Here is a 27,138-nt window from a genome sequence, read left to right on the forward strand (position 1 = left end):
GCTCCTCCGTCCATGGGATTTACCAGGCAAGAGTACTAGAGTGGGGTGCCATTGCCTTCTCCGAAGTGCTTGTCAATAGATGGATGGAAACAGAAGATGTGACACACACACACACGCGCAAGTGCACACACACAGGAATATTACTTAGCTAAAAAAGGAATGACATTTTGCCATTTGCAACAACATGGACAGACTTGGCAGGTATTATGCTAGATGAAATAAGTCAGACAGAGTAAGACAAATGCTGAATGATTTCACTTATATTTGGAGTCTAAACATCAAAACAAATGAACAAACATAACTAAATAGAAATAGACTCATAGCTACAGACAACAAACAGATGATTGCCAGAGGGGAGCAGGTTAGGGAGGGGAAGATAGGTGAAGAAGTAGTAAATTCCAATTGCAAAACAAATGAGTCACGGTTATGAAATGTACAGTGTGGGGCGGGGAGGTGGGATGAACTGGGAATTCGGGGTTAGATGCAAATGATTGTACGTAGAATGGATAAACCATAAGGTCCTAGTGTACAGTACAGGGAACTATATTCAATATCCTGTGATAAACCACAAAAGGAAAAGAATATAAAAAAGAATGCATGTGTGTATGGGCTTCCCAGATGGTGCTAGTGGTCAAGAACCCACCTGCCAATTCAGCAGATGTGGGTTTGATCCCTGGGTTGGGAAGATCTCCTGGAGCAGGAAATGGCAACCTGCTCCAGTATTCTGCCTGGAAAATACCATAGACAGAAGAGCCTGCTGGGCTCCAGTCCATGGGGCTGCAAAGACCAGGACATGACTGAGCACCTACACCACCACCATCCATATTTTATATATATATATATGAAGTGAAGTAAAAGTGGCTCAGTCGTGTCCGACTCTTTGCGAACCCATGGATTGTACAGTCCATGGAATTTTCCAGGCCAGAATACTGGAGTACGGGTAGCCTTTCCCTTCTCCAGGGGATCCTCCCAACACAGGGATCGAACCCAGGTCTCCTGCATTGCAAGCAGATTCTTTACCAGCTGAGCCACCAGGGAAGCCCATATAAGTGTGTGTATGCATATTCATATATGACATATATATGACAATCACTTTGCTCTACAGTAAAAATTAATACAACATTGTAAATCAACTATACTTCAAATTAAATTTAAAAAATAACTATGTAATATCTTTGAATGGTGACAGATTGTAACTGGAGTTACTGTGATGATCATCTTGACAGGTACAGAAATATCAAATCACTATGCTGTGTAACAGGTACCGACATAGTGTTAACTGTAGATAAATTACACTTTAAAAGCAAACAACTCATAGAAAAAGAGAGCAGATTTGTGGTTACAAGGGAAGGCAGGGGGAACTGGATGAAGGCAGTCAAAAGGTACAAATTCTTAGTTATAAGATAAGTAAGTATTGTACTAGGGAATATAGTACACAACTTAAATACAATTAACATTGCTGCATGTTATATATGACAGTTTTTAAGAGAGTAAATCCTGAAAGATTTTATCACAAGGAAAACATTTTTTTCTATTTCCCTAATTTTGTGTCTATATGAAATAGCAGATGTTCACTAAATAATGTGGTAAACATTTCATGAATTTAAGGAAAATCATTATGCTGTATACCTTAAACAGTACTGGATATCAACTATATCTCAATAAAACTGAAAGGAAAAAATGAAGCATATAGAAATATTATATATATAAACATAAGTATGTACATATATATATACACACACACACATATATGTTGGTGATGCTGTCTAACCATCTCCTCCTCTCCTGATACCTTCTCCTTTTGCTTTCAATCTTTCCCAGCATCAAGGTCTTTTCCAATGAGATGGCTCTTTCCATCAGGTGGCCAAAGTATTGGAGCTTCAGCTTCAGCATCAGTCCTTCCAATGAATATTCAGGGTTAACTTCCTTTAGGATTGACTCGTTTGATCTCCTTGCAGTCCAAGGGACTCTCAAGAGTCTTCTCCAGCACCACAATGCAAAAGCATCAATTCTTCGGTGTTCAGCTTTCTTTTTGGTCCAACTCTCACATTTGGGCATGACTACTGGAAAAACAATAGCTTGGATTATATGGATCTTTGTTGGCAAAGTGATGTCACTGCTTTTTAATATACTGTCTAGGTTTGTCATAGCTTTCCTACCAATGAGCAAGCATCTTTTAATTTGTGGCTGCAGTTGCCTGCAGAGATTTTAGAGCCCAAGAAAATAAAATGTGTCACTGATTCCACTTTTTCCTCTTCTATTTGCCATGAAGTGATGAGATCAGATTGGCACAGCAGAAAAATACAGACAATACTTTATAACAACTATAAATAGAGTATAACATCCAAAAATTATTAATCACTATGTTGTATACCTGTAGCATATAATATATAAACCAACTATACTTCAATTAAAAAAAAATAAAAAGTATTTAAAAATACGTTCAATTTAGCTCTTAGCCACCTTGGAAAAAATGAAACCACATGACTCATGCAAAGACTTTGGAATAACTATGCTTGTTAAAGAGGGTAATAATAATTATCATTATTATGTACAGTAGCAAGAAACACAAATTAAAGAACAATCAGATTTATGTGGTATAGAAAGCCTTTTGTATAACTCTAGGCATTTATACCTATAGATACAATCAGTGTTTTTTCCCTAAAAACACTTTTTCCCCCCCACAAACACTTTTTTTCCCCCCTACAAAAATTACCGTTATAAAGACAGTTAAGCTTCCATTTGTCTCTCTCTAGGACATTTAAAAACCACAACTATTGCTTTTATATTATGCATTATGTGCCAAGAATTAAGTACTTTACAAGGAGAACTGCAACCATCTGCACTAATCTGACAGAGCTATGGAGTCTAAGAACCTGGACCACCTGTGTCAACACGATTTATTTGTGACAAGAAAACTTTGCCCAAGGAAGATAAGACCATAAACCAATAAATAACTTCATTGTTTGTTTCAGGAAATTCCCATATGTCAATTTATCTCAGATAAACAATCTGTTCACCTTGGCAAAGAGTTAACTTATCAAGCAACAGTTTACTTATCATCGAGATATGCTTTGAGACCCTCACCCTGCTATAGATATTAACCATAAAATTTGTATCAGGTCAGGAACTTTCCCAAATCCCTGTCTGTTCTCCACCTTAAAAAAGCTACCTTAAACTACTCGAGTCCAGACTTCGAAATCCTTCAAATATCCTCCCCACTGACTTCCCCTTCAGAGACTGTCCAGGAGGAGTTTCCTTTTACTGCATAGAATTCTAATAAACTTAATTTTGCTTGATAAACAGGGTGCCTGGAGATGTTTTGGGGGAGTTCAATGACACATACTTATTCCTTTAACCCTCATAACATACTTGGAGTAAATTCTATTTTTATGATATTTCTGCAGATGAGAAAATTGAAGTGCACCAAATAGTTAAGTGACTTAGGCAAGTACACAACTTAATTTACATGAATCCAAACTATGGTACTAACATTACTGATTCCCTCTTGCCCCCAAGTGTATTGATCTAAAGATGCCCTAAAGAATCCTATGCCCTGATCCTCTTAGCTGTGTCCAGTAATTATAGTATTAATTACTGTAATTAGTAATTTTATTGTCTTCCTCACTGAACGTTTTGAGGACAGAGACATTTCTTGTTTGTCTCCATACTGCCAGTGCCTACATATACCTGACACGTGGTAGGCATTCCATCATGTATGAATGCATGCTCAGTTGTGTCCAACTCTTTGTGATCCCATAAACTGTAGCCCACCAGGCTCCTCTGTCCATAGGATTCTCCAGGCAAGAGTACTGGAGTGGGTTGCCATTTCCTTCTCCAGGGGATCTTCCCAACCCAGGGATCGAACCCGGGTCTCCTGCATTGCAGGAAGACGCTTTATCCTCTGAGCCACCAGGGAAGCTGGAATGAATGTTATATAAATATTTGGACTTTAGAAAAAAGTTTAAAATTTTACACAGAAGTAGAATTATGAAAGGAAAGAAAGTAGCCTGGAAAGGTTTTCTGCTCCTGAGAAAGCTACTCATATAAGAAACAACATGAGGAAAGAGAATAAAAAAGTAACCTAAAGACACACATCAATCAGATGCAAACGTGTGAACCCTGTTTAGATTCTGAACTGAACCAAATGAGGTATTAATATGTAAAGACATTTGGAGCCAATCATGGAAATGTGAATGAGGACAAGTAATAGATTACTATGGGAAAAAAAATCCTGAACTTAGAAATATACACTAAAGTATTTAGGTAAAATAACAAGTTGCCTGAGATCTGCCTTAAAATTTTCCATGGATGGTGGGTACGTGTGACAAGTGTGTATGTATGCATGCTCATGTGTGTACTGATGAAACAAGACTGGTACATGCTTCTAATTATTAAAGTCTGTGATGAGTACAGGGGGATTTATTATAATCTATTCTCTACTTCTGTACACATTTAAAACTCAGCATAAAGAGCTTGAAAAATGGCTAATTTTCCCAGTATCTTACTCAGTATACAAAGCACCTGATCATTCACATATATTGCTGTTGTTGTTCAGTCGTTCAGTCATGTCTGACCCTTTGCAATCCCATGGACTGCAGCACGCCAGGCTTCCCTGTCCTTCACCATCTCCTGGAGCCTGCTCAAACTCATATCCATCAAGTCGGGGATGCCATCCAACCATCTTGTCCTCTGTGGTCTCCTTTTTCTCCTGCCTTCAATCTTTCCCAGCATCAGCATCTTTTCTAATATATACTGGTTATATCTGGGTCTTTTCACATATATACATATATATGTATATGTATTATGTATATGTATATATGTGTATATACATATACACAAGTACATATGTGTACACACACACACATATATAGTATATATACACACATATATACTACACCAGGGTCTTTTCACATTTATTTCCCAGCTTCAAGATCTTTTCACATATATACTAGGCACAAACTCAGTATCACAACCCAAAGCAAGAAATTGGTCTCACCTGTGGATAGACTCTAAAATTTAAGAAAGCAGTTACTCTTTCTCCTGGAAAAATTTTATGCAGTCTCTAGCTGAGAATCAAGTAAACTTTTCTCCCCCTACCTGTCCACTTCTTCTGTGCAAATCAGAAACTTCAAGTTTTCTGCTAATGAAAGGACTCTGCACCACTCTGGGCAGAGTACTGGTCTTCCCCGATTCACTTGTTTTTCCTAGTTTGACTTTTTACACAGAACCAGGTGATTCCTTAAGTGCCAACTCATCCTTTATTTTGGTAAATGCCCCAAGAATCCTTAAAGTGAGTAAAGAACAGACTTTTGGACTCTGGGAGAAGGCGAGGGTGGGATGATTTGACAGAATAGCACTGAAACATTTATATTACCATTTGTAAAACAGATGACCAGTGCAAGTTCGATGTGTGAAGCGGGGCACCCAAAGCCGATGTTCTAGGACAACACAGAGGGATGGGGTGGGGAGGAAGGTGGGTGGGTGGGGTTCAGGATGGGGGGACACATATATACCTGTGGCTGATTCATGTCAATGTATGGCAAGAGTCATCACAATAATGTAATTAGCCTCCAATTAAAATAAATTAATTAATTAAAAAAAAGAATCCTTAAGGTGAATATCTCAATTACAAGACGCATATTCCTTTAAGGACACAGAATACTTCCTCTTGTAATTTAGACTAAAACAGAGTATAAAATATTCTTTATATTGAGGACTTTTAATATCTGGCCTGTTTCCTGGGTATTTATTTAAGCATGACTTTTTCCTTCCTGATAACATGAAAAATCCTTCCAAAATGTGAAAGAAAATGCTAATGATCTTCAGGACCAACTAGTTTTACTGTAAGTATAACTATACCTTTCATATGTTAAGTCAGTAAAATGTCAAAATGTGATATGCAGTAAATAGCAGAAGTCTCTAATATTGAACAGGAAACAAGGCCCAGATTATAATGTTCTAGGGACGTACTTGGAGAAGGCAATGGCAACCCACTCCAGTACTCTTGCCTGGAAAATCCCAGGGGCGGAGAAGCCTGGTGGGCTGCCATGTATGGGTTCGCATAGAGTCGGACACGACTGAAGCGACTTTGCAGCAGCAGCAGCAGCAGCAGCAGGGACGTACTAATTCAGAAATGTAGGTGAATTCTTTTCTAATATTTTCATGAGTTTTAATTTTTTTTAATTAATGTATGCTTTGACAATAGAAAATGGATTAAGGCATTCTGCTTTAGCTATTGTTTTATTGTCTATTTAAGATATATAACAATGTCTTTCAAATATTTACATAACATTGTATTAATGTTTAGAAAAACAAAATTAGCAAAAGATTCCACAAACAGATATAGCTAATACCTTGCTTCAATTGAAATCATTGCTGCTTCTTCAGGGCAATAATGGCATAACATCTGGGAGATTTCACAGGATCAAACAACCTCACAAGTGCAGACCACATGATATCATCCTGTAAATTGATAAGTGATTTAAATAGGCAACTGTTTGTTGAAGATATGAGAGATGTTAGAATATATACTAGAATATGAGAGCTCTTTGTTGAAGAAAATTACAAATTTAATTAATTAAATTAATTTAGAATTAAATTCTAATTTAGAATTTCATCTTCAGGGACTTTATGGTGAGTAAATAATTAAAGATGTATGTAGGGAGTGAAACACCAGGCTACTCCTTGCTACAACTGTGAAAAAGTGAAAGTGGCTAGAGACAACTGGGTATTGCTCAAATAAATTACATGGTGAAACATCATTCAACTTCTGCAGTGTATTTAATGAGATAGAAAAAATCTAAATGAAACAAATGAAACAAAGTAGATGAGAAGCTGTATTTATAATTTGATTCCATTTCTAATTAAAGTAGAAATAATGTGCTCATACACACACAGCATACATATATTAAAAGCTCTAGAAAACATAGTAATTTAAGAGCTAATGCTGAAAGGTGAGATTATAATTACTTTCAACTTTCTTTTTGATATTCTTCACTTAAAATTTCCTAACACTAAGTATGTATTACTTTTATAACAGTAATAGTATTTAAAATATTATCAAATGAACAACTGCAGGCTTTCTATCACTGCATTACCAGTTAAACTTGGTACATACTGTTATGCCTACCTATTTTATTTAGGTCACTGGGAATTGTTTTGAAAAGGGAAGCGATGAGTACCTAGTAAAATAAGCCTGATTCTGTGAACTACCAAGGTGAACAGCAAAAGTTTCCAGTGATTTTGAGTTAGTAGCTTAGCAAAGTATCTAATTATCCAAATATTTAAAAACTGCTTTTCTCCATAAAAATATCATTTATTAAAACCCACTTGTTCCAAGTAGCTTGTTGAAAAGAAGTAAAGCTCTTCATATGATAAAAGAAATATTAAAGAGCTTATAGTGAAAACATAAGGCTGAATCTATAAATGGGATTAAACAGTTCAAAAACCTAATTTTGATTACAGCTTAGACTAGAATCTGAAAAACACATTTTCCCCAAAGATAAACCAAAAAATCATTTTTCTAGTCATTCAACATAGATTAAACAAGTAAGACTGAGAAAACAGAAGCAATGATTAGAAAGAAATTTCTGTACTGCAGAGTACATATGTCCCCAAATTCAAAAATGAATTAAAAGCTGATTCTTACAAAGTGAAACATATAAATGATATCCTTTGTGTTGATATCCTGGCTATCCGGTATGTCACATATGACGGCTCGTGTGCACTGTCTACTGTATAGTAATTACCATACAATTAAAAGAATGTACACTTTATTATAGCACCTTTTTGGGAAACATCTGTTGTACATATGCTTTTGTTTCAAAAGAGATGGAAAGAATATTTAAACTTGGAAAATATAGCAAGAAAAATTACGTTACTAGTTATGTGAAAGAAAGTTATCGTAGTTATAAGCAGATAGATATTACTGGATTTAATAAAGATTCTTGTTATGCATTTAAAATTAACATAATTTACCTGCTCTTTCAGGTAGCAAAGTCGATCCAGAAGAATCAAGGTCTCTATGCAAGGAGCTAGAACAACTTTCAACTAAAAGAAAGAATAAGATAGCACAGTGGTACTTTAAAACAAACAAAAATACTAACTTAACACTTACATTTAAGAAAATACATCTACAGAAACTTGCATAAGGCCAAATCTCCAATATCCATTGTATATCTTCAGAAAATAAGTACTTCAGAGATCAAAAGTTTTTCTTTTAATAGTTAAAGGAAAAGAATATCCTTTGAGTGACTTTGGGCTGGAATCCAAAAGCAATCATACATATGTGATAGAAAGCTTTTAAAGGCGTACTAAGAATGAAATTCATTAAAAGGAATGCTTGTGAAATAACTGCATTGAGACCAATATGTGTTCAAAGAACTCTAAAACTTCTTTCCATGCATTTCTAATACACTTTAAGAGAAATCTGCCATGTGTTCTCTTTATTACAGTACTGACGCCTAATATAGTCCTAAAATAGGAAATGATCCAAAACAGTTTTTCTACATTAAGAGAAAAACAATATAGATTGGTTGGCCCCATAAAAAAAATTAAATAGGATCCCACTCAAGTCTAGCAACATATTCAATTTAATATGTTTAATTCTGAGACTTACCATATTAAAAGCCTCCAGTTCATTCATTCTAGGCTTATATTTCTCGTAGTAGTCCATTATAATTTTTTCTGGCAGCTTCAAGATAAAACAACAACAATAATAGATTTAGTAACAGTTAAAAATATATATTTTTCCCTAGTCAGATGTACCCTAAAGTATAACAAACATAATAATTCAAAGCAATCTTATGTGTCTGAAGAGCTCTAAGGATGTTCATGAAGCAAGTCAATTTAACGAAATTCTTTCATTTAAATCTTCTGCATCAATATAGGTTATCCAGTATATCATGCTGCAGCTAAGTCGCTTCAGTCGTGTCCGACTCTGTGCAACCCCAGAGATGGCAGCCCACCAGGCTCCGCCGTTCCTGGGATTCTCCAGGCAAGAACACTGGAGTGGGTTGCCATTTCCTTCTCCAATGCAGGAAAGTGAAAAGTGAAAGCGAAGTCGCTCGGTCGTTCCCGACTCCTAGCGACCCCATGGACTGCAGCCTACCAGGCTCCTCTGTCCGTGGATTTTCCAGGCAAGAGTACTGGAGTGGGGTGCCATTGCCTTCTCTGTCAGTATATCATAAGTAAAATCAATAATAAGATCCTATTAGCTTTGATTTCAACAAGTAGTAATGAAATATTTACCTTCACTTGTTTCTATGTTTGGGGTACACAGTAGGTAGGAGTTCAATAAACAGTTTTTGAATATAACTAAAATTTAAGCAATATATCTAAAAAAATATAGAGAATAACGAAAAGGCAAAAGGAATACAGTAAAGACACATTCATATTAAACATAATTTCTTCTAACAACACTTAACCAATCCATCAACAAGCAGTGCTTTCTGTTTTTTCTCTAAAACATGATACCCATAGTACACTGAATCCTTGTGGTTAGTAGGCCACTTTGTAGATAATTTATTAATACATGTTCTGTTCTCACCAGTTGAGCTCTATGCCTACTTCATTAAGTGTATTTGTTCCTAAACTTTTTTATTACAGTTACATTATAATGACATGATATAAATATTAAAAAATCAATAAAATATAGATGCAAAAGGAAAAGTTTCTTTATATGTTGAATGCCTTTGTGAAAGGCTTGATAAAGGAAAGTCACCAGAAGAAATTGCTGTCAATTTATATATGATCAAGGGGTTTCCCAGGTGTCACTAGTGGTAAAGAACCTGCCTGCCAATGCAGGGGTCATAAGACAAGCAGGTTGGACCCCTGGGTTGGGAAGATCACCTGGAGGAGGGCATCACAACCCACTCCAGTATTCTTGCTTGGAGAATACCATGGGCGGAGGAGCCTGGTGGGTTATGGTCCATAGGGTTGCAAAGAGTCAGGCATGACTGAAGCGACTTGGCATGTATCCATGCATATGTGGTCAAGACAAATGACAGACTGAATAAAGAGAGTCTAAAATCTGAAAGGATTTGTATTCAGATCTCCTTGCAAATGTATAAATATTTTTTCAAAGATCCCATTCTTTTTCTATTACATGAAATTTCTTTTGAATAAAAAAAAAATACAAAAGGGTAACTAACAGTGAAAAGTAAGGCTTTGTCTCATCCAATTTCTAGTGTGGCCTTCCAGACAATATTAATATCTTCCCTTTGGTACAGAACCCAAGATTATGGTTTTCTCTCCAGCCCCCCTTTTTTTTTGCTCATCTTCGAATTGAATGAGTATCTCCTGAATCAAACTTTTACAGTAGAGTATATTGGACTAAGTCTAGGCCTGAACTTCAAGCCAGCAACACTCACCTCAAAAAATTATGTGTGTGTTTGAATTGCAGCCTTTAGTCTTTACTTCTGTCCTGTCATGTGAGGTTAGCAGTTACAAAACAACTCAGAGCTCACCACCTTTTTTTCAGTCCTGCCTCATCAGCATACTGCTTCCTACAAACATGGTTTTTCAATGTGATTCCTTGGGTTCCACAGTATTCTCTGAACTGTACTGTTGGTTGTGCTGGTGATCTGCAAGCCTAGGCAATTTCTCTTGAGATCACTCTGTATCCCTCTTTACCTTCACTGAACTTCATAATACACATGGTTTGAGATTTAATAGGTTTTTTTGATTTTGTCAAAAAGGAATTTGTATTTCTGTTTCTCTTTCCATTTGTTGCTTTTGTGTAATTTTGAAGAGAAAAGATGAGACTATCATCTTTACTTTCCTATTAAAAAAAAAAATGGAATGATCCAAAACTGGATACTATAAACTATGCATTATAGATGTTTGATGGACAGAAGTTAAGGTAGAAATCTAACTAGAGAAACTATATGCAAAGCTGTGTGCAAAAAACAAAATAAATGGCCTTATTCTTATACCAAATGCTTGGTGGATACACTTATATTAATGTTTCTAAGTGAAAAATTCAGTGTTTAAGGTATGATTTCATGCTTTAATCAACTTTTCCAATAAGATGCTCAACTATCAGTCTCATAAGATTAGATCAGAGAATCTATGGAAATTTTATGAAGACACTATTTAGTTCTAGGATGAATCTGTAACATACATATATGCATGGTCTCATTTTACTGATGACATTACCATAGTTAAACCCAGTAAGAGCCAAGACAGGGCAAACATCCTAGAGATAAAGAAGGTGTCATAGTTGAGGAGGTGCTTGGTGTAGGCAAGAACATCCATGGAAACTTACAAGTTGAAGTGCACATTGAATGCCAGCTGGGGGCTTTGGTCATGAATTCCATTGCTCCTTACTGCCCATCTCCGAGACTCCAGAGAAAGGGATTAATATTAGCTAAGCTGTGTAATGGGGCCCTAGCTCAGTGGTCTGTGGTTTAGGTTTAGGGAGATACCCAGTCCTAAAGAGAAACCAGGTGAGAGACAGCAAATGAGAGGTCACATCGAGGGGCTTTAGGTTTTTTTCCCTTACTTTTCTTACAATTTTTTTTTTTTTTTTTTTTTTTGCATTTTAAACTCCAATAGTCCTGTTGGTTTTGACAGACTTGCCTAGTTTTTGATGACCTTGACATTACTCAGGAGCCCTAGTCAAGCATTTTGTATGATATTCCATCACTGGGAACAGTTTTCCTCATAATTAGACTGGTGCTATAGATTTTGAGAGGAAGACTACAGATGTCAAGTATCATATTCCTCATATCATATCCAGGGTATTTACTATCAGTATGATCTATCACTGTTGATATGGATCTTGAGAACTTGGCTGACGTTGTTATTCAGTTGCTACGTCATGTCCGACTCTTCGTGACCCCATGACCTGCAGCAACCCAGGCTTCCCTGTCCTTCACCATCTCCCAGAGTTTGCTCAAACTCATGTCCATTGAGTTGGTGATGCCATCCAACCATCTCATCCTCTGTAGCCCCCTTCTCCCCTTGCCTTGGCTGATTTGTCTCTTTTCCTACATTATTTATTAAAATTGTATTTTTATAGATCTATATATGGGGGCTCAGATAAGCAAAGGTGGACCATATTTCAACTCCATGGGGAATGGGCCAGATGAATGGATAAGAGATACACAATTGTTCAGAGATTCTCCCCATGCACTACCTGATCAGAAGACAGGTTAGCAACTGACCTTCTTTTCATCAATAGATGGCAGGACTGAGGCTGCTGATACACCCCTGGCTAGAACTCAAGGTGGGTGGATGTGGCACCACATTGAGAACACAAAGGAAAACTTCAGTTAAAAGAGCTATTCCATGGAACACATGAATGATATGAAAATCAAAGTCTTACTGCTGACTGAGAAAGCTGTAGTGGTCTGGATAGAAGATAAAACCAACCACAACATTCCCTTAAGCCAAAGTCTAAACCAGAGCAAGGCCATAACTTTCTTCAATTCTATGAAGGTTGAGAAAGATGAGGAAGCTGCAGAAGAAAAGTCTGAAGCTAGCAGAGGCAGATTCATGAGGTTTAAGGAGAGAAGCCATCTCTACAACATGAAAGAGCAAGATGAAGCAACAAGTACTGATGCAGAAGCTATAGTAAGTTATCCAGAAGATCTAGCTAAGATAATTACACCAAACAACAGATTTTCAGTGTAAATGAAACATCCTTCTACTAGAAGAAGATGCCACCTAGCAATTTCGTAGCTAAAGAGGAGAATTCAATGTCTGGCTTTAAAGCTTCAAAGGACAGGCTGAAATCTCTTGTCAGATAGGGGCTAATATAGCTGGGGACTTTGAAGCCAACCTCATTTACTGTCTCCAAAATCCTAGGGTCCTCAAGAAAAGAAAGAAAGAAGGAAAGAAAGTGAAGTCGCTCAGTCGTGTCCAACTCTTTGTGACCCCATGGACTGTAGCCTACCAGGCTCCTCAGTCCATGGAATTTTCCAGGCAAGAGTACTGGAGTGGGTTGCCATTTCCTTCTCCAGGGGATCTTCCCAACCCAGGGATTGAACCCAGGTCTCCCACACTGCAGGCAGATGCTTTACTGTCTGAGCCACCAGAAAAGTGACACCAGAAAAGGATCCTCAAGAGTTATGCTAAATCTATTCTGCTTGTGCTCTGTAAATGGAACAACAGAGTCTGGATGTTATCTGTTTACAGCATGGTTCACTGAATATTTTAAGACTATTGTTGAGATCTACTGCTCAGAAAAAAAATTCTTTGCAAAATATTACTACTCACTGACAAAGCACCTGGTCACTCAAGAGCTCTCATGGAGATGCACAAGACTAAAATGCTATTTTCATGGCTGCTAACACAACATCCATTCTGCAGCCCATAGATCAAGCAGTAATTTCGACTTTCAAGTCTTATTATTTAAGAAATACATTTTGTAAGGGTATAGCTGCCATAAATAGTGATTCATCTGATGGATCTGGGCAAAGTAAATTGAAAACATTCTGGAAAGTATTCACTATTCTAGATGTAAGAACATTCATGATTCATGGAAGCATGTCAAAATAACAACATTAACAGGAGCCTGGAGGAAGATGATTCCAACTCTCATAGATGGTTTTGAGGCATTCAAACTTGAGTGGAGGAAGTAACTGCAGATATGGTAGAAATAGAAAGAGAACAAGAATTAGAAGTGGAGCCTAAATACAGACTGAATTGCTGTACCCTCATGATAAAGCTTTTACAGATGAGTTGTTTCTTATGCATGAGCAAGGAAGTGCTTTCTCGAGATGGGATTTACTCCTGGTGAAGATGCTGTGATGATTGTTGAAATGACAACAAAGGATTTATAATATTATGCAAATTTAGTTGATAAAGCAAAGTTTGAGACACTTGACTCCAATTTTGAAAGCTCTTCTGTGGGTAAAAGGCTATCAAAAAGCACTGCATGCTTAGAGAAATCATTTGTGAAAGGAAGAGTCAGCCAACTTTACTGTTGTCTTATTTTAAGAAGCTGCCACAGCCACCCCAACTTCAGCAACCACCACCGCCATCAGTCAGCGGCCATCAACTGAGGCAAGACTCTCCACCAGGAGGAGATTATGACTGGCTGAAGGCTCAGATGATGGTTAGTAGTTTTCAGCAATAAAATATTTTTGAGTAAGGCATGTGCATTGCTTTTTAAACACAATGCTATTGCACACATAACAGACTATAGTATGGTGTGAACACAACTTCTATATGCACTTGGAAACCAAAAACTTCATGTGACTTGGTTTATTGAAATACTCACTTTATTGCAGTGCTTCGGAAAAGAACCCACAATCTGAGGTATCCCTGTGTTATTATGTGTGTGTGCTTAGTCGCTCAGTTGTGTCTGACTCTTTTTGACACCATGGACTGTAGCCTGCCAGGCTCCTCTGTCCATGGAATTCTCCAGAAAAGAATACTAGAGTGGGTAGTCGTTCCCTTCTCCAGGGGATCTTCCAGACCCAGGGACAGAACCCAGGCCTCCTGCATTGTAGGCAGATTCTTTACTGTCTGAGCCACCAGAGAAGCCCTGTGTTACTATAATGGTTGCAAAAAGCAGCAGGAAATATTTATGGGAATAATGCACATGTCATCACCAAAGATGACAGGCTACCTATATATTTAAATTGTATCAGGAATTCAGTGTTTCTTTAGGGTCAGAGGACCTCATGTACTGTAGATCATTTATAAGCAGTCAGTCCTCAGTATCCACAGATGTACAACCCACAGATAAGAGGGCTGCCTATACTCCACCATTTTATATAAGGGACTTGAGCACCCTTGGTATTTTGTTATCTGTGGGGGGTTCTGGAACCAACTCCCCAAGGATACCAAGGGACCACTGAATATCACTACAGGAAAGTTTATGAGCTTCTTGCATTTGTGGTTGTCTTCCCACTTGTATTTAAACCACTTAGTTATTACAATGACTACTGATTCATCTCTGATCTAATGTCCGAAGATAAGTTTATTTGGTCTCTCCACCCTGGTCCTTTGGCCTCATCTCTCACCACTGCCTCCTCCACTTGCTTTATGCTTCAACTGTGCTGAGTCCAGAATCATGTTTCTTACATCTCTGTGATTTTGCACAAGCTATGCTCCCCACCATACACATCTGAAATGAGTTCCTTGCTCACTACCTGCTCATCTTGTTTGCTTAATGCATTCTTACACGTCCTTCAAGACCAAGCTATGGCAATCAACGTCCTCCGTAATATCTTCACAGGCAGAGTGAGTCATTCCAGGCATACATACTTTATATATATAATTGTTTTCTCTTCTCATGGGTCATGTCTTAATTATCTTTGTAGCTTCAGAGTTTCCATGGTTCTTGGCACATTGGAGATTCTTCACAGTAAATATTTGCTGATGAATAACTAAATGATTGTGGTCTCAAAAGTTTTGCATTGCTGGCCTGTTCTGGAGAAATATTTAAGGATAATTTTCTGAATTATCCTCTGCCAACTTCCACTAAGGTTATAAATGTTTAATGATTTTCAATTTAGTCCATTCAAGAGCATGCATCCACCCCATTAAATCACCACTTTATTGTCTATTTCATTCTCAATATCTGGGAGTAACATTATTTGAACATTCATTATATGTATATGGGCTTCCTTGGTGGCTCAGACAGTAAAGAGTCTGCCTGCAATGCAGGAAACCTGGGTTTGATCCCCAGGTTGGGAAGATCCCCTGGAGAAGGAAATGGCAACCCACTTCAATATTCTTGCCTGGAGAATTCCATAGACAGAGGAGCGTGGCAGGCTACAGTCCATGGGGCTGAAAAGAGTTGGACACGACTGAGTGACTTTGACTTTTGCTTTTCTATTTGTACATGACCCCACACACAAAAGCGCTAGAACATAAGTTCCTTTTATTTTCTTTTCTTATGGACAAGTGATCCAGCTCACTCTTTCTCTAGGAAACAACAGTAGTTTCGTTGCTTTTAAAATTGGATGCTTTAAAAATTTATGGATGTGAGTGTGTACTCTCCAGAGAAGGCAATGGCAACCCACTCCAGTACTCTTGCCTGGAAAATCCCATGGACGGAGGAGCCTGGTAGGCTGCAGTCCATGGGGTCGGGAAGAGTTGGACACGACTGAGCGACTTCACTTTCCCTTTTCACTTTCGTGCACTGGAGAAGGAAATGGCAACCCACTCCAGTGTTCTTGCCTGGAGAATCCCAGGGATGGGGGAGCCTGGTGGGCTGCCGTCTATGGGGTCACACAGAGTCGGACACGACTGAAGCGACTTAGCAGCAGCAGCAGCAGTGTGTACTCTCGTGCATTTGTGTGCGTGCACTACATGTATGTGGAAGGAGAAAAAGAGAAAAGTAACACAGAAAAAGAAAAAACAAGTGCTGTGGACCATGAAGATAATACGAAACCTTAAAGACAGTTTTGGAGGTTTTCTAAAATGTGGAGAGATACTTAAGTTTGGGACAGAAGAAAAAATTTGAAAATACCAAACTTTTTTGAAGGTCAAGGTAAAGTTAATCACTAGGATTTTGTTATTTTAGACTTTTGTGAAGTTCTATAAAAATAATTTACAAAGAAGTAATTGTGCTTTACTAAATTACAAAGAATTTTACTATAAAATTTCATTCTAAGAAGTCCATCTATTATAAACAGTATTCTCGCTGATGTAAAGCAGCCCATGCTCCACACCATTTATTGTAGGCTTGGCTTTACTGTGAAATCGAAATATTCTTCTTAAACAGAACTATATCTTATGCAGGACTGAAACAATATCACCATTAAGCGGTTAAGGCTATATAAAATTAAAGATCAAGGAGGAGATCATTTTGATAAAAAGTCTTCAAAATATAAGAACAGAACCACTGCTTTTCCCATCTTTCACACTCTGTTTCTTTGTATAAAGTGGCATTTTAAAATAATAGGGGGTTTACAATGAGAATGCTAATGGAATTGTTAAAATGACAAATGCTTGAAGACAGCAGATCTCAACCAAGTGTGATTTTGCCCCCCAAGACATTTGTGCCTATGTCTGGAGATTTTTTAAAAAATTTATTTTTGATCGCTACCATTAGGGTGCTATTGCTGACACCTAGTGGGTAGAGGCCAAGGATGTTAAACATCCTACAACACACAAGTTAGCTCTCCACAATGAAGAATTACCCAAACACGCTGAGTTTGAGAAGTCCTGCTCTAAGAGAAAACGTTCAATGCTGTGTATCACAACTGACTACAGGACTTACGGATTAATATTTTCCGCTGTGTATGGGCCACTTATATATCAGCACATGCTGTTCTGGTCTCCATTGGAATGATGTTTTGTCTGAGACTATTCTTTGTCTTTCCACAGGTTTACATGGTTTCTTGTGACTAAGAAAGTATCAGAGCATGCTAGGAGATTTTCTAGGTACTTTACCTAATTATGCAGTTTTGACTATGAAGAGATGCACTTTGAGAGATCAGAGACACATCAACAGCAATCACCACATTTTCAATTATATGTAAAATTTGTTAATCAGATCAGATCAGTTGCTCAGTCGTGTCCGACTCTTTGCGACCCCATGAATCTCAGCACGCCAGGCCTCCCTGTCCACCACCAACCTTTTAAATAATTTGATATATCTAACATTTTAAATTTAAGTGATTTTGATACTTTTTAGAATTAGAATCTCACATGAAAATTAATGTCATTTTAAAAATAAAACTATTCATATCTTTTTATCATGCATGTGGTCAAGACTTTCATTTTAGCACTGATACTTCATGATGTGAGAGAAAAACAAGAGGATTTTGTATTAGATCACAAGTTCAGTTTTAATAAGTTATCCTATTTCCAACTACTCTGGCCTGATAGACAATTCTCTTAATTTGTCTCCCATCACAATTAAAATAAAAAATCCTCAAAACACATACTCATCTATTTGCTTTCCTCTCACCCCACTACTTTTTAAACACCTTATTATATTCTATAAGTTCTTCCCCTTCCAGCTTGGGCTTCTTATTCCTTTTCTTTTCCTCGCATATTTTATTCAACACATTTGTCTGTAAATGAGCTTAAACAGTTTTAAGAGAAAAATCAGTAAGTCCTATTATTACCTTTTAATAACTAAGTAAGACATTAATTTAAGACTGATCTTTTTTATGGTGATACTTATCTATATTAGTCTTTTCCTTTTGTTTTTAATTGTACTTCTTAGCACAGTGGTGGCTGACAGTGGAGGTTCTGATGGAAGCTGAATCTGTGTGCAAGTTCCAGCTCTGCCCCTTCAACCAGGGGAAAATGACTTGCCTTTCTCTGAGGCTCTCTTTCTAGATCATTACATTGGGTATTATAAGTATCTGACATAAGAGTTTTAGTGAAGAGTAAATGAGATAATGTTGATGTTTATGGCATAATAACTAACACATAGTAAGTCCTCAGTAAGTGTGTGTTAGTCGCTCAGTTGTGTCTGACTCTGTGACTCCATGGACTCAAGCCTGCTAGGCTCCTCTATTCATTGAATTCTCCAGGCAAGTATACTGGAGTGGGTTGCCATTGCCTTCTCCAGGGTATCTTCCCGACCTGGGGATCAAACCCCAGGCAGATTCTTTACTGTTTGAACCACAAGGGGAGCTTAGTAAATATTATCTATTAATAATATTTTAATCAGTAATATAAGAAGCATACTAAGAGACATTTACTATGGTTATTATTAAAGACAAACCTGGGAAGAGAAAGCCATCAGAAAAAATATGTGACATTCTATCTGGATTTCTGGCAAATGATAAAGCATTTTTAAGTAAAATAATATTTGTAAAAATTATGCTTAAGGTTATATTTTTAATATTATTGTAAGAAGTGGAATTGAAGTGAAATAAATATATGCACTAATTAAGACTAACAAAGAAAGACTAGTCTGGTTAAAAATATATTTTAAAAAACAGAAGTAAATAACAGTGTTTATTCTTATTTATGCAAAACTAGAAGGATGTTCATTTTGGTGACAATAAAAATATTTATAGAAGTCACATCAATTGCATTATTATACGCAGTGCATATACAAAAAGTAGAATAAAAACTAGTATTATTTAGTTAAGTACTTGCTATGCACAAACACTATATTCAGTGTTTTATGTATATTAATTCATTTAATTTTTCTTGAATCCTGTAAATTTGAAATGCTTTTTAACAGCTATTTTATAGAGGGCAAAAGTGACTGTACCAGTCTTATCATTTTAAGTAATAAACAACTGCAGAGTAAATGTATAATTGGTACAAAAAATAATAATATCCTTTAGCTTTGATATGACTTAACCATATCTGTATAGTTTTTTTTTAAGAAATCCATTTCATTCCTTAACCACCTATTTCATTCTTGATTTCAATTTACAATCAATTCAAAATACCAAAGTGATCCAGGTTCAACTTAATATTTTATTTAATAACTCATCTGAATCACGTTACTTTTTTCTCAGTGTTAGAGTATTTATTACCACCAGTCCATCAGCTTACTTTTTTGTCTTCAGCAATATGTTCTTAATTATTCCCTTGGGCCTCCTATGATGTTACAACTTGCCAGGATTCTCTCATTCAAAGACTTTTTGAATTTAAGATTTTTAATTTTAATGAGTTATACAGCCTTTAAATGGGTACGATCCCTGGGTTGGGAAGATCCCTGGAGGAGGACATGGCAACCCACTCCAGTATTCCTGCCTGGAAAATCCGCATGGACAGAGAAGCCTGGCGGGCTACTGTCCATGGGGTCACAAAGAGTTGGACATGACTGAGTGACTAAGCACAGCACAGCCTTTAAAGGCATGCGGTTTAAAATTAAAATCATCTTCTGCTTTACTTACAATTCTCATTTGTTCTGTTTTCTTGCTTTTTAAGTCTATTTTGATCTGAGAACTGGCAGATTTTACCTGAATAAGCCTAAAAGGGGAATCACTCGAGAGGTCTACTACAGCAAACTACCCACATGGACGGGAAGGTGAGCTGGGACTAAGATAACTGGTTTGGTTTCAATGTAATTTAGATGTTTTCCACAAATAAGAGGAAAGGAGAAGGCAAATAATTTTGTATTGTCTCAATCCATAACCCCATAGAAGTTCTTGTGTTTCTTATGAAACAGTGGGCAATAATACACTGACCTTGGACTCATCCAACCCAAGCTTCTTTAGAGACTTTCTGACATAATCCGGAAAGGAGGAGGATTTGGAATAAATTTTACCAACATGCCGGTCACTGCAAAACAAAATCAAATCACTCTTTAGTTTTTCCAATTTCAATTATAGATGATCTTAAATTCAGTCATGAAATATTTTTAAATACCTTCTGTACATATTGCACAAGCTCCACATGTGATAAAAATGTAGCAATATTTTTATGAATACTTAATTTACATATTATAAAAAATATTCAGGATCTGCTTTTGAGAATTCCTCCAGCATACAACAGTAGAAGATAATATTATGAGAAAAAAGTTGTAAACCTAGTATAGGTATGTTAAGAAGCCTCTTTTTTAAAGGGTACTATAGGCCTTTCCAAAGGTTCCATTGTGCTACAAAGCACATTTTTACTTTACTGGCTCAGCATCACAGTGCATAGTTCATGGCAACACCCGCTAATAGTGGTGATATCCAACAGCCATGCAAAGAGAACTTCCTAAATGCCAGCCCACTGAGCAAGCACCATATACTGCTGAGTTAGGTCTGACTTAATTTCATTTGTGCCCTGTGGATTTTCATTATAGTTTAAAAGCAGAATACAAGATGGTTGGAAATTCAAATAATGCAATGCTGAACTACTGTATCGCACAATTTTGGTTGCAACTTAGGTATAATGTAAAAATCAAGAGAAGACAAAACTTACCACCTATAAGTATCAAAAACAATGAATAAAAGCTCATTTACTCATATGTGTGTGCTAAGTTGCATCCAACTCCTTGTGACCCTATGGATTATAGTCTGCCAGGCTCCTCTGTCCATGGGATTTTCCAGGCAAGAATACTGAAGTGGATTGCCATTTCCTCCTCCAGGGAATCTTCCCAACCCAGGGATTGAACCTGTCTCTCCTGCATTGCAGGCAGATTCTGTACTTCTGAGTCACTGACTCTTGGCAGTATAAATATTAATCACTATGTTCTAGTTAGACATGAAGCTCCATCAATTCTTTCAGTGAAATATATCTCAAATATATAACTTCAACTCCATTTCTAGATGGCCACTTCAATTACACTTATTATTACCTTGGGCTCTAATTATTATAGCTGCTGCTGCTGCTGCTGCTAAGTCACTTCAGTCATGTCTGACTCTGTGCGACCCCATAGACGGCAGCCCACCAGGCTCTGCCATCCCTGGGATTCTCCAGGCAAGAACACTGGAGTGGGTTGCCATTTCCTTCTCCAATGCATGAAAGTGAAAAGGGAAAGTGAAGTCGCTCAGTCGTGTTCGACTTCCTAAATAAAGCTGATGTTGGGCCCTTCATTCCTATTATGTTATTTTCTTAGAAGAGTATTTTCATTTACCACTTCCCTGCTCAAAAACTTCTTTGATATACTAGTTATTTGAATAGGTACATGTTCCAGGAAGCAGAAATTATAATTTTTGTTACTTTTTGTGTAATACTCAGATCTTATACATATTAACATATAACAGACATCATATAATAGATATGAGTATGTATCATAGTATGTTGAATTGATTAACTGTGTAGCCAGAAAAATAAGTCAATATTAACTCCCTGCTTCTCATCTTAAAAATGTTTTTAAACTTCAGTTATTTTTAATTCAAAAGAGCAAACAATTCTTTCCCATGAGATAGTGATTTTGGTTCTTATTTATAGGATCCATTACTACCTAATGGAGAAGCTTAAAAGAGAAAGCAGAGCATAGTGCGTAGAGTATGGCTTAGTCTGACTCTATCACTTCTATGTTTATAAAAATGTGATATTAATAGTACCTATTTGGTAGAGTCACTGTGAGTATTAAATTAGGGAATACATGTAAGATCCTCAGAACTATGCCATGATGTGAGCTGTTTTTGTTGCTGTCATGAATGTTGCTTTTATCATAACTGGAAGCATCGTTTGGGCTCTTTGATTTCAAAAGATAAAGAGCAAGGGTAAGATGCTCACAGGTCAGTGCTAACCACTGTAAGCTGAAGAGAGAATGTATTATAATGTAATTGTAGGTACTGATTTGTTTCCTGGGTTTTATGTTCCAGATTGCTTTAAAAATAAGAGAAACACTTAAATTTTTAATTTGTCCTCATCAAGTGTAGGTATTGATTTGTTTCCTGGGTTTTATATTTCAGATAGCTTTCAAAATAAGAGAAACATTTACAATTTTAATTTGCCCTCATCTTACTTTCTTCTTTTGGAATACACTACCCTTTTACTGTTACAGAATCTCACAACATGATTATGAGATTACTTTTAGTGTCTTAAGCAATAATTTGCTGCATAAGACTTTCCCCTTAATCCCTTGTTGATCTGTACTATTTCAGACCTGTTTTTAGCAGTAACCAGTAAGGGAGGGGGCTTCCCTGGTGGCTCAGTAGGTACAGAATCTGCCTATAATGCAGGAGACCCGGGTTCAATCCCTGGATTAGGAAAATCCTGGAGAAGGCAATGGCAACTCAAGCCAGTATTCTTGCCTGGGAAATCCCATGGATTTCTGTATCCTGGTGGGCTACAGTCCATGGGGTTGCAAGAATCAGACATGACTAAGTCACCACCACCACCACAGTAAGGGAGAAAAATATCAACCAAATAGAACATGGAAGGTGATTATTTGATCATGTTACTTCTCTTTAAATTCCTCCAGAGTTTCCCATGACCATTAGAATTAAGATCTAAATGCTTGTAGTGAAAGCAAAAGTCACTCAGTTGTGTCTGACTCTTTGCAACCCCATGGACTATACAGTCCATGGAATTCTCCAGGCCAGAATACTGGAGTGGATAGCCTTTCCCTTCTCCAGGGATTTTTCCCAATCCAGGGATCGAACCCAGGTTTCCCGCATTGCAGGCAGTTTCTTTACCAGCTGAGCCACAGTATATAATAATCCTTGTTCCACTTGTTCCTTGCTGACAACCTTTCCACCACTCTTAGGACACTGCCTCTCTATCCACAACGAGAGCCTTTCCAGTTTCTTGAACACACCATGCTTCTGGCTATAAACACTATTTGTGTTATACTTCGCCCTTTATTTTTTTGCCTCAGTTCAGTTCAGTCGCTCAGTCATGTCCAACTCTTTGTGACCCCTTGCCTAGGGAACCCCAAATTCATCCTTTTCAGATTCTATCTTAAATGTTGCCTTCTTAGGAAAATTTTCTCTGGCCCTCCAGATGAAGTCAGGCTCCTGACACAGAACTTTTCCTTCACATGAGTACTCTTTTAGAGTCAGTGGACTCCAAAGAGGGGTGAACATATCCCAGGGAAAAGAGAATATTACAACTGTAATTTCTATTAAATCTTTATTGTTTTAATTTCATTTTTCCAGTTTATTTTAAAAATCTATACAACAGACTAGCAGAAAGACACATGAATCACTTATAAACAATTAACTATTCATTTTGGGGGTGTCTACTCAGAAATGCTTATTGATAGAGGCATGACATTTAAAAATATATTTGAGTTCACAGCTCTGAGCAGCTGGAGTGCAGAGTTTCCACCTGTTTTGCTCATGACTATCTCCTCTGTGCTTTTAGTCGTATCACACATCTAGCAGGATCCTACTACATGGAATAAATAATTAAATATCTCTTGCAGCTTGCAAAAACAAAAACATTTAGTTAGATTACAACATGAGGTGTGCTAATACAGTAAATAGATCTATTTGCTAGTCAGGTAAACAAAATATAGGAAGGCAGGCTTATACATACAAATAAGCAATGTAATTTAAAATATATATTTGTATATACATAGAGAGAGAACTACTGAGAAAAATATATAAGGAAAATGCAATGTAAACAAAGCAAATAATAACAGCTAATATTTATTTCATTTTTATGATGTGCTAGAGACTCTATTTATTTATTTTGCTGTGCTGGGTCTTCACTACTGCTCACAAGCTTTCCCCAGCTGTGGCAAGTGGGGGTTACTCTCTTACTGGGCTTAGTTGCCTCGCATGTGGAATCTTACCAGACCAGAGGTCGAACCCGTGTTTCCTGCACTGGCAGGGGGATTCTTCATCACTGGAGCATCAGGGAAGTCCATGCCAGAGACTCTTAGGCCCTTTGCTGCATCTACTTATTTAATCCTTACAACTATTCTGTGTGGTAAGTCCCATTATCCTCATTTTAAAGATGGTGAAACTAATGAATGGAGAGGTTAAGTAAACCGCTCACGTTTTAATTCAAGAAGCCTGGCTTCAGCATCTAGGATATTAACTACTATTATAAATATTAACTCTGGCATAGCACTTCAAAGGGCTTCCCCAGTGGCTCAGCAATAAACAATCTGCTGGCAATGCAGGAGCCACAGGAGATGCCAGTTCAATCCCTGGGTCAGGAACAGCCCCTGCAGGAGGGCACAGCAACCCACTCCAGGATTCTTGCCTGGAGAATCCCATGGACAGAGGAGCCTGGCAGGCTATGGTCCATAGTGTCACAAGGTCAGACATGACCAAAGCAACTTAGCATGCACTGCACAGCACTGCAGTAAGATGCACATTTGATATTGTTATATTCCAGATGAATAATGTCTACCTCTGTATTATAGGCAAACAGAAGTAGGCAGATTCCATGTGAACTCGAGACTGCAATGAGTCTGAATCCTTGCTCTACCACTTATTTACCACTTAAAAGCCTCTCTTGTCCCTCCTTGTTTAGCAGTAGAAGGTTGAAGATTCAGTAACAGAGTCTATATAGTGTGCTTGGCTCAGTATCTGACAAACACTTAATGAATAGTGGTCATTTTCCTGTTACTGTGCTGCATTCGAGGGGTAGAATCATCTACAATTTATGAGGGAAGACAGGTGGGGAAATGTTAGAATTAGATTGATAAGCGCAAGATGGTGAGCAGCATACAGCACAGTGTAGGGAGTGCTTCAGCTACTGCAATTGACAAGCGGAACTTCTTACAGGAGGAATTGAGTTTCAAAAGGTCTCAATTTCCAATAGGATTGTGAAGAGCAATATTGATACAAGAGATGAATATACAGTAACATTAAAATTAGGCCAACACTTAAAATTTAGAAATAGGTTAAACAATTTTTAAAAATTGCTTTCTTAAGGACTTCAAAGAGGTACTCTAAGGTTTACAATTTTCCATGAAATATGAAAGGATAACTGTGTCAGAAAAAAGTTCTTTTCTAAAATTTATTAAATTTATTTGGTTCTACATAAGATTGTACTTGAAAATAGAGTGCTATTGTTAAAAACGTTCTGAAAAATGGCTTTATTACTTTTATGGCTATGGAAAGAGAGGAAAGTACCAATAAGTCCATTTTGGTTTAAGAAATAAGAATATATTATAGAAAACAGAACATCAATTTAAATATTATTACCAAAGCAACATAAGATTAAGTAGAATGAATCAGGCTTTTAGAACTTTTGGAGGTAAAGTTACTTCTGCCAGACATGGCGCTAATATCTAAAGTCTGGGTACCTTACAAAACAATGTTCTTAAAAATAATAGCTTCAAAGAGAGTTTATAATGAAGAGTGCAACCTGGTCCTTTGCAGCTACAAGAAAAAGACTCCTTCCCTCATCAGCCTTTAGAAGAGTCTATAGCTTTAAAGATAAATATTGCAATTCTAATAATTAAGAAACAAGAGTAAAGAAGGGCAGGTACAAGAAAAATCTCAGTACTATTCAGAAAGTACAAGGGCAGAATAGGATTGTTAGTAAATAGAATATGGGGCAATCCCACATTTAATTTTAACTTTTAGTAAGTGCCAATTGTATTTTTCTCATTACTTAACACTAAAGGTTGGAGTCTGCCTTTTATAATTACATATTATGACATCACAGAATCACTGTAATCTTAAATTTTGCTGACATGTGTGTAAATAAATCCTTCTCTCTGTTAATTACTTAATATAATTAATAGGTAGCAGTTTAGTCACTAAATCGTGTCCAACTCTTTGTGACCCCATGGACTGTAGCCCACCAGGCTCCTCTGTCCATGGGATTCTCTAGGCAAGAATACAGGCGTGGATTGCCATGCCCTTCTCCAGGGGACTTTCCCCACCCAGGGATTAAACCTGGGTCTGCTGCATTGCAGGTGAATTCTTTAGCAACAGAGCCACCAGGGAGGCCACATATATAATTATATATAATTAGTCTAGTTAATATAATTGTTTTCTGTAAGAAAATGCCTAAGATCAAGGATCTGGAGGCCATCTCGTTCTGTCTCCTCTGACGTATTAAGTATCTTTGACTTCTCTTTACTGAGTCTTGACTTGTCACAGGAAAACGTTGAAGTTTTTCTGTCTGAAAAAAGCAAGCAAGCACACCAAAATCCCCCACCCCACACAAAACCTCTCTCTGATCCTATATCCTAAAACTACCTACCAAGGGTGGTTGTCACATGATCAAATGATGAGTTGAGTCCCAGAAGCATTTAATGTATGTGAATTCAAGTATGTATGCTTGGCATGTCATGAAAAATACTGTGAAACATTTTATGTATGTATTTTATACTGTATACAGGCAAACAATATGCACTTAAACATTTTACACATTTAATTACAATACTGGGTTATAATACTGAATTTATGTACTTTCCTATAGTACTTTGTAGGAAATGCAAGGAATTCTCATAAGTAGATTTTACTGTACATGACTCCTATGTTTCCACTGTATAGAATGGCTTTTCTATATAAATTTTCTTATTAGACCATGCACCCTTGGTTACTTGGTCCAGAAAGCATGGGAACCATGTCAAATAATGGGTGGCAGTTGCTGTGATAAGACTGCTAGACTAGTTTGCAATACTGCTTACCATCCTCCTGAGAACGAGTAATGCTAGAATCCTTTTGATAATGCAGAGAAGCAGTTACCTGTTTAATATACCGGTCTCTGTTACTCTACTATGAATGAGCTCCCTGATGGCAGGGTCCACAGATTATTTGTCAGGTTATCTTCAAGGCCTCAGACAGAGCCTCCGATCATAGAGGGTAGTGTTTAACACAAAGCAGACTGTCTGATTAACAGGACAATGACAGCAGAGTAAGAGAAAGTTGAGGCCACGATCCAAATTTTGGCCTCCCT

At 37.2% G+C, this 27,138-nt stretch overlaps 1 protein-coding gene across 3 annotated transcripts in view; it reads right to left on the reverse strand.

The window, feature by feature from the left end:
• Positions 1-1,736: 1,736 nt before the first annotated feature.
• Positions 1,737-27,138, reverse strand: part of METTL25 (methyltransferase like 25) — a 113,408-nt gene continuing 88,006 nt past the window's right edge. For 2 of the 3 annotated variants that reach the window (XM_055586799.1, XM_055586817.1), the window contains exons 9-12: positions 20,073-20,166; positions 8,621-8,695; positions 7,981-8,052; positions 6,233-6,465 (exon numbers count right to left, since the gene is read on the reverse strand). In XM_055586799.1, coding sequence (XP_055442774.1) covers positions 6,373-6,465; positions 7,981-8,052; positions 8,621-8,695; positions 20,073-20,166 — 334 coding nt within the window. In that variant the 3' untranslated portion in view covers positions 6,233-6,372. Of the gene's footprint in view, positions 2,064-6,232; positions 6,466-7,980; positions 8,053-8,620; positions 8,696-20,072; positions 20,167-27,138 lie in introns of those variants that run through there. The other variant, XM_055586808.1, reaches the window with a different exon arrangement.

Source organism: Bubalus kerabau, chromosome 1, assembly GCF_029407905.1.
Source record: "Bubalus kerabau isolate K-KA32 ecotype Philippines breed swamp buffalo chromosome 1, PCC_UOA_SB_1v2, whole genome shotgun sequence".
NCBI lineage: Eukaryota > Metazoa > Chordata > Mammalia > Artiodactyla > Bovidae > Bubalus > Bubalus kerabau.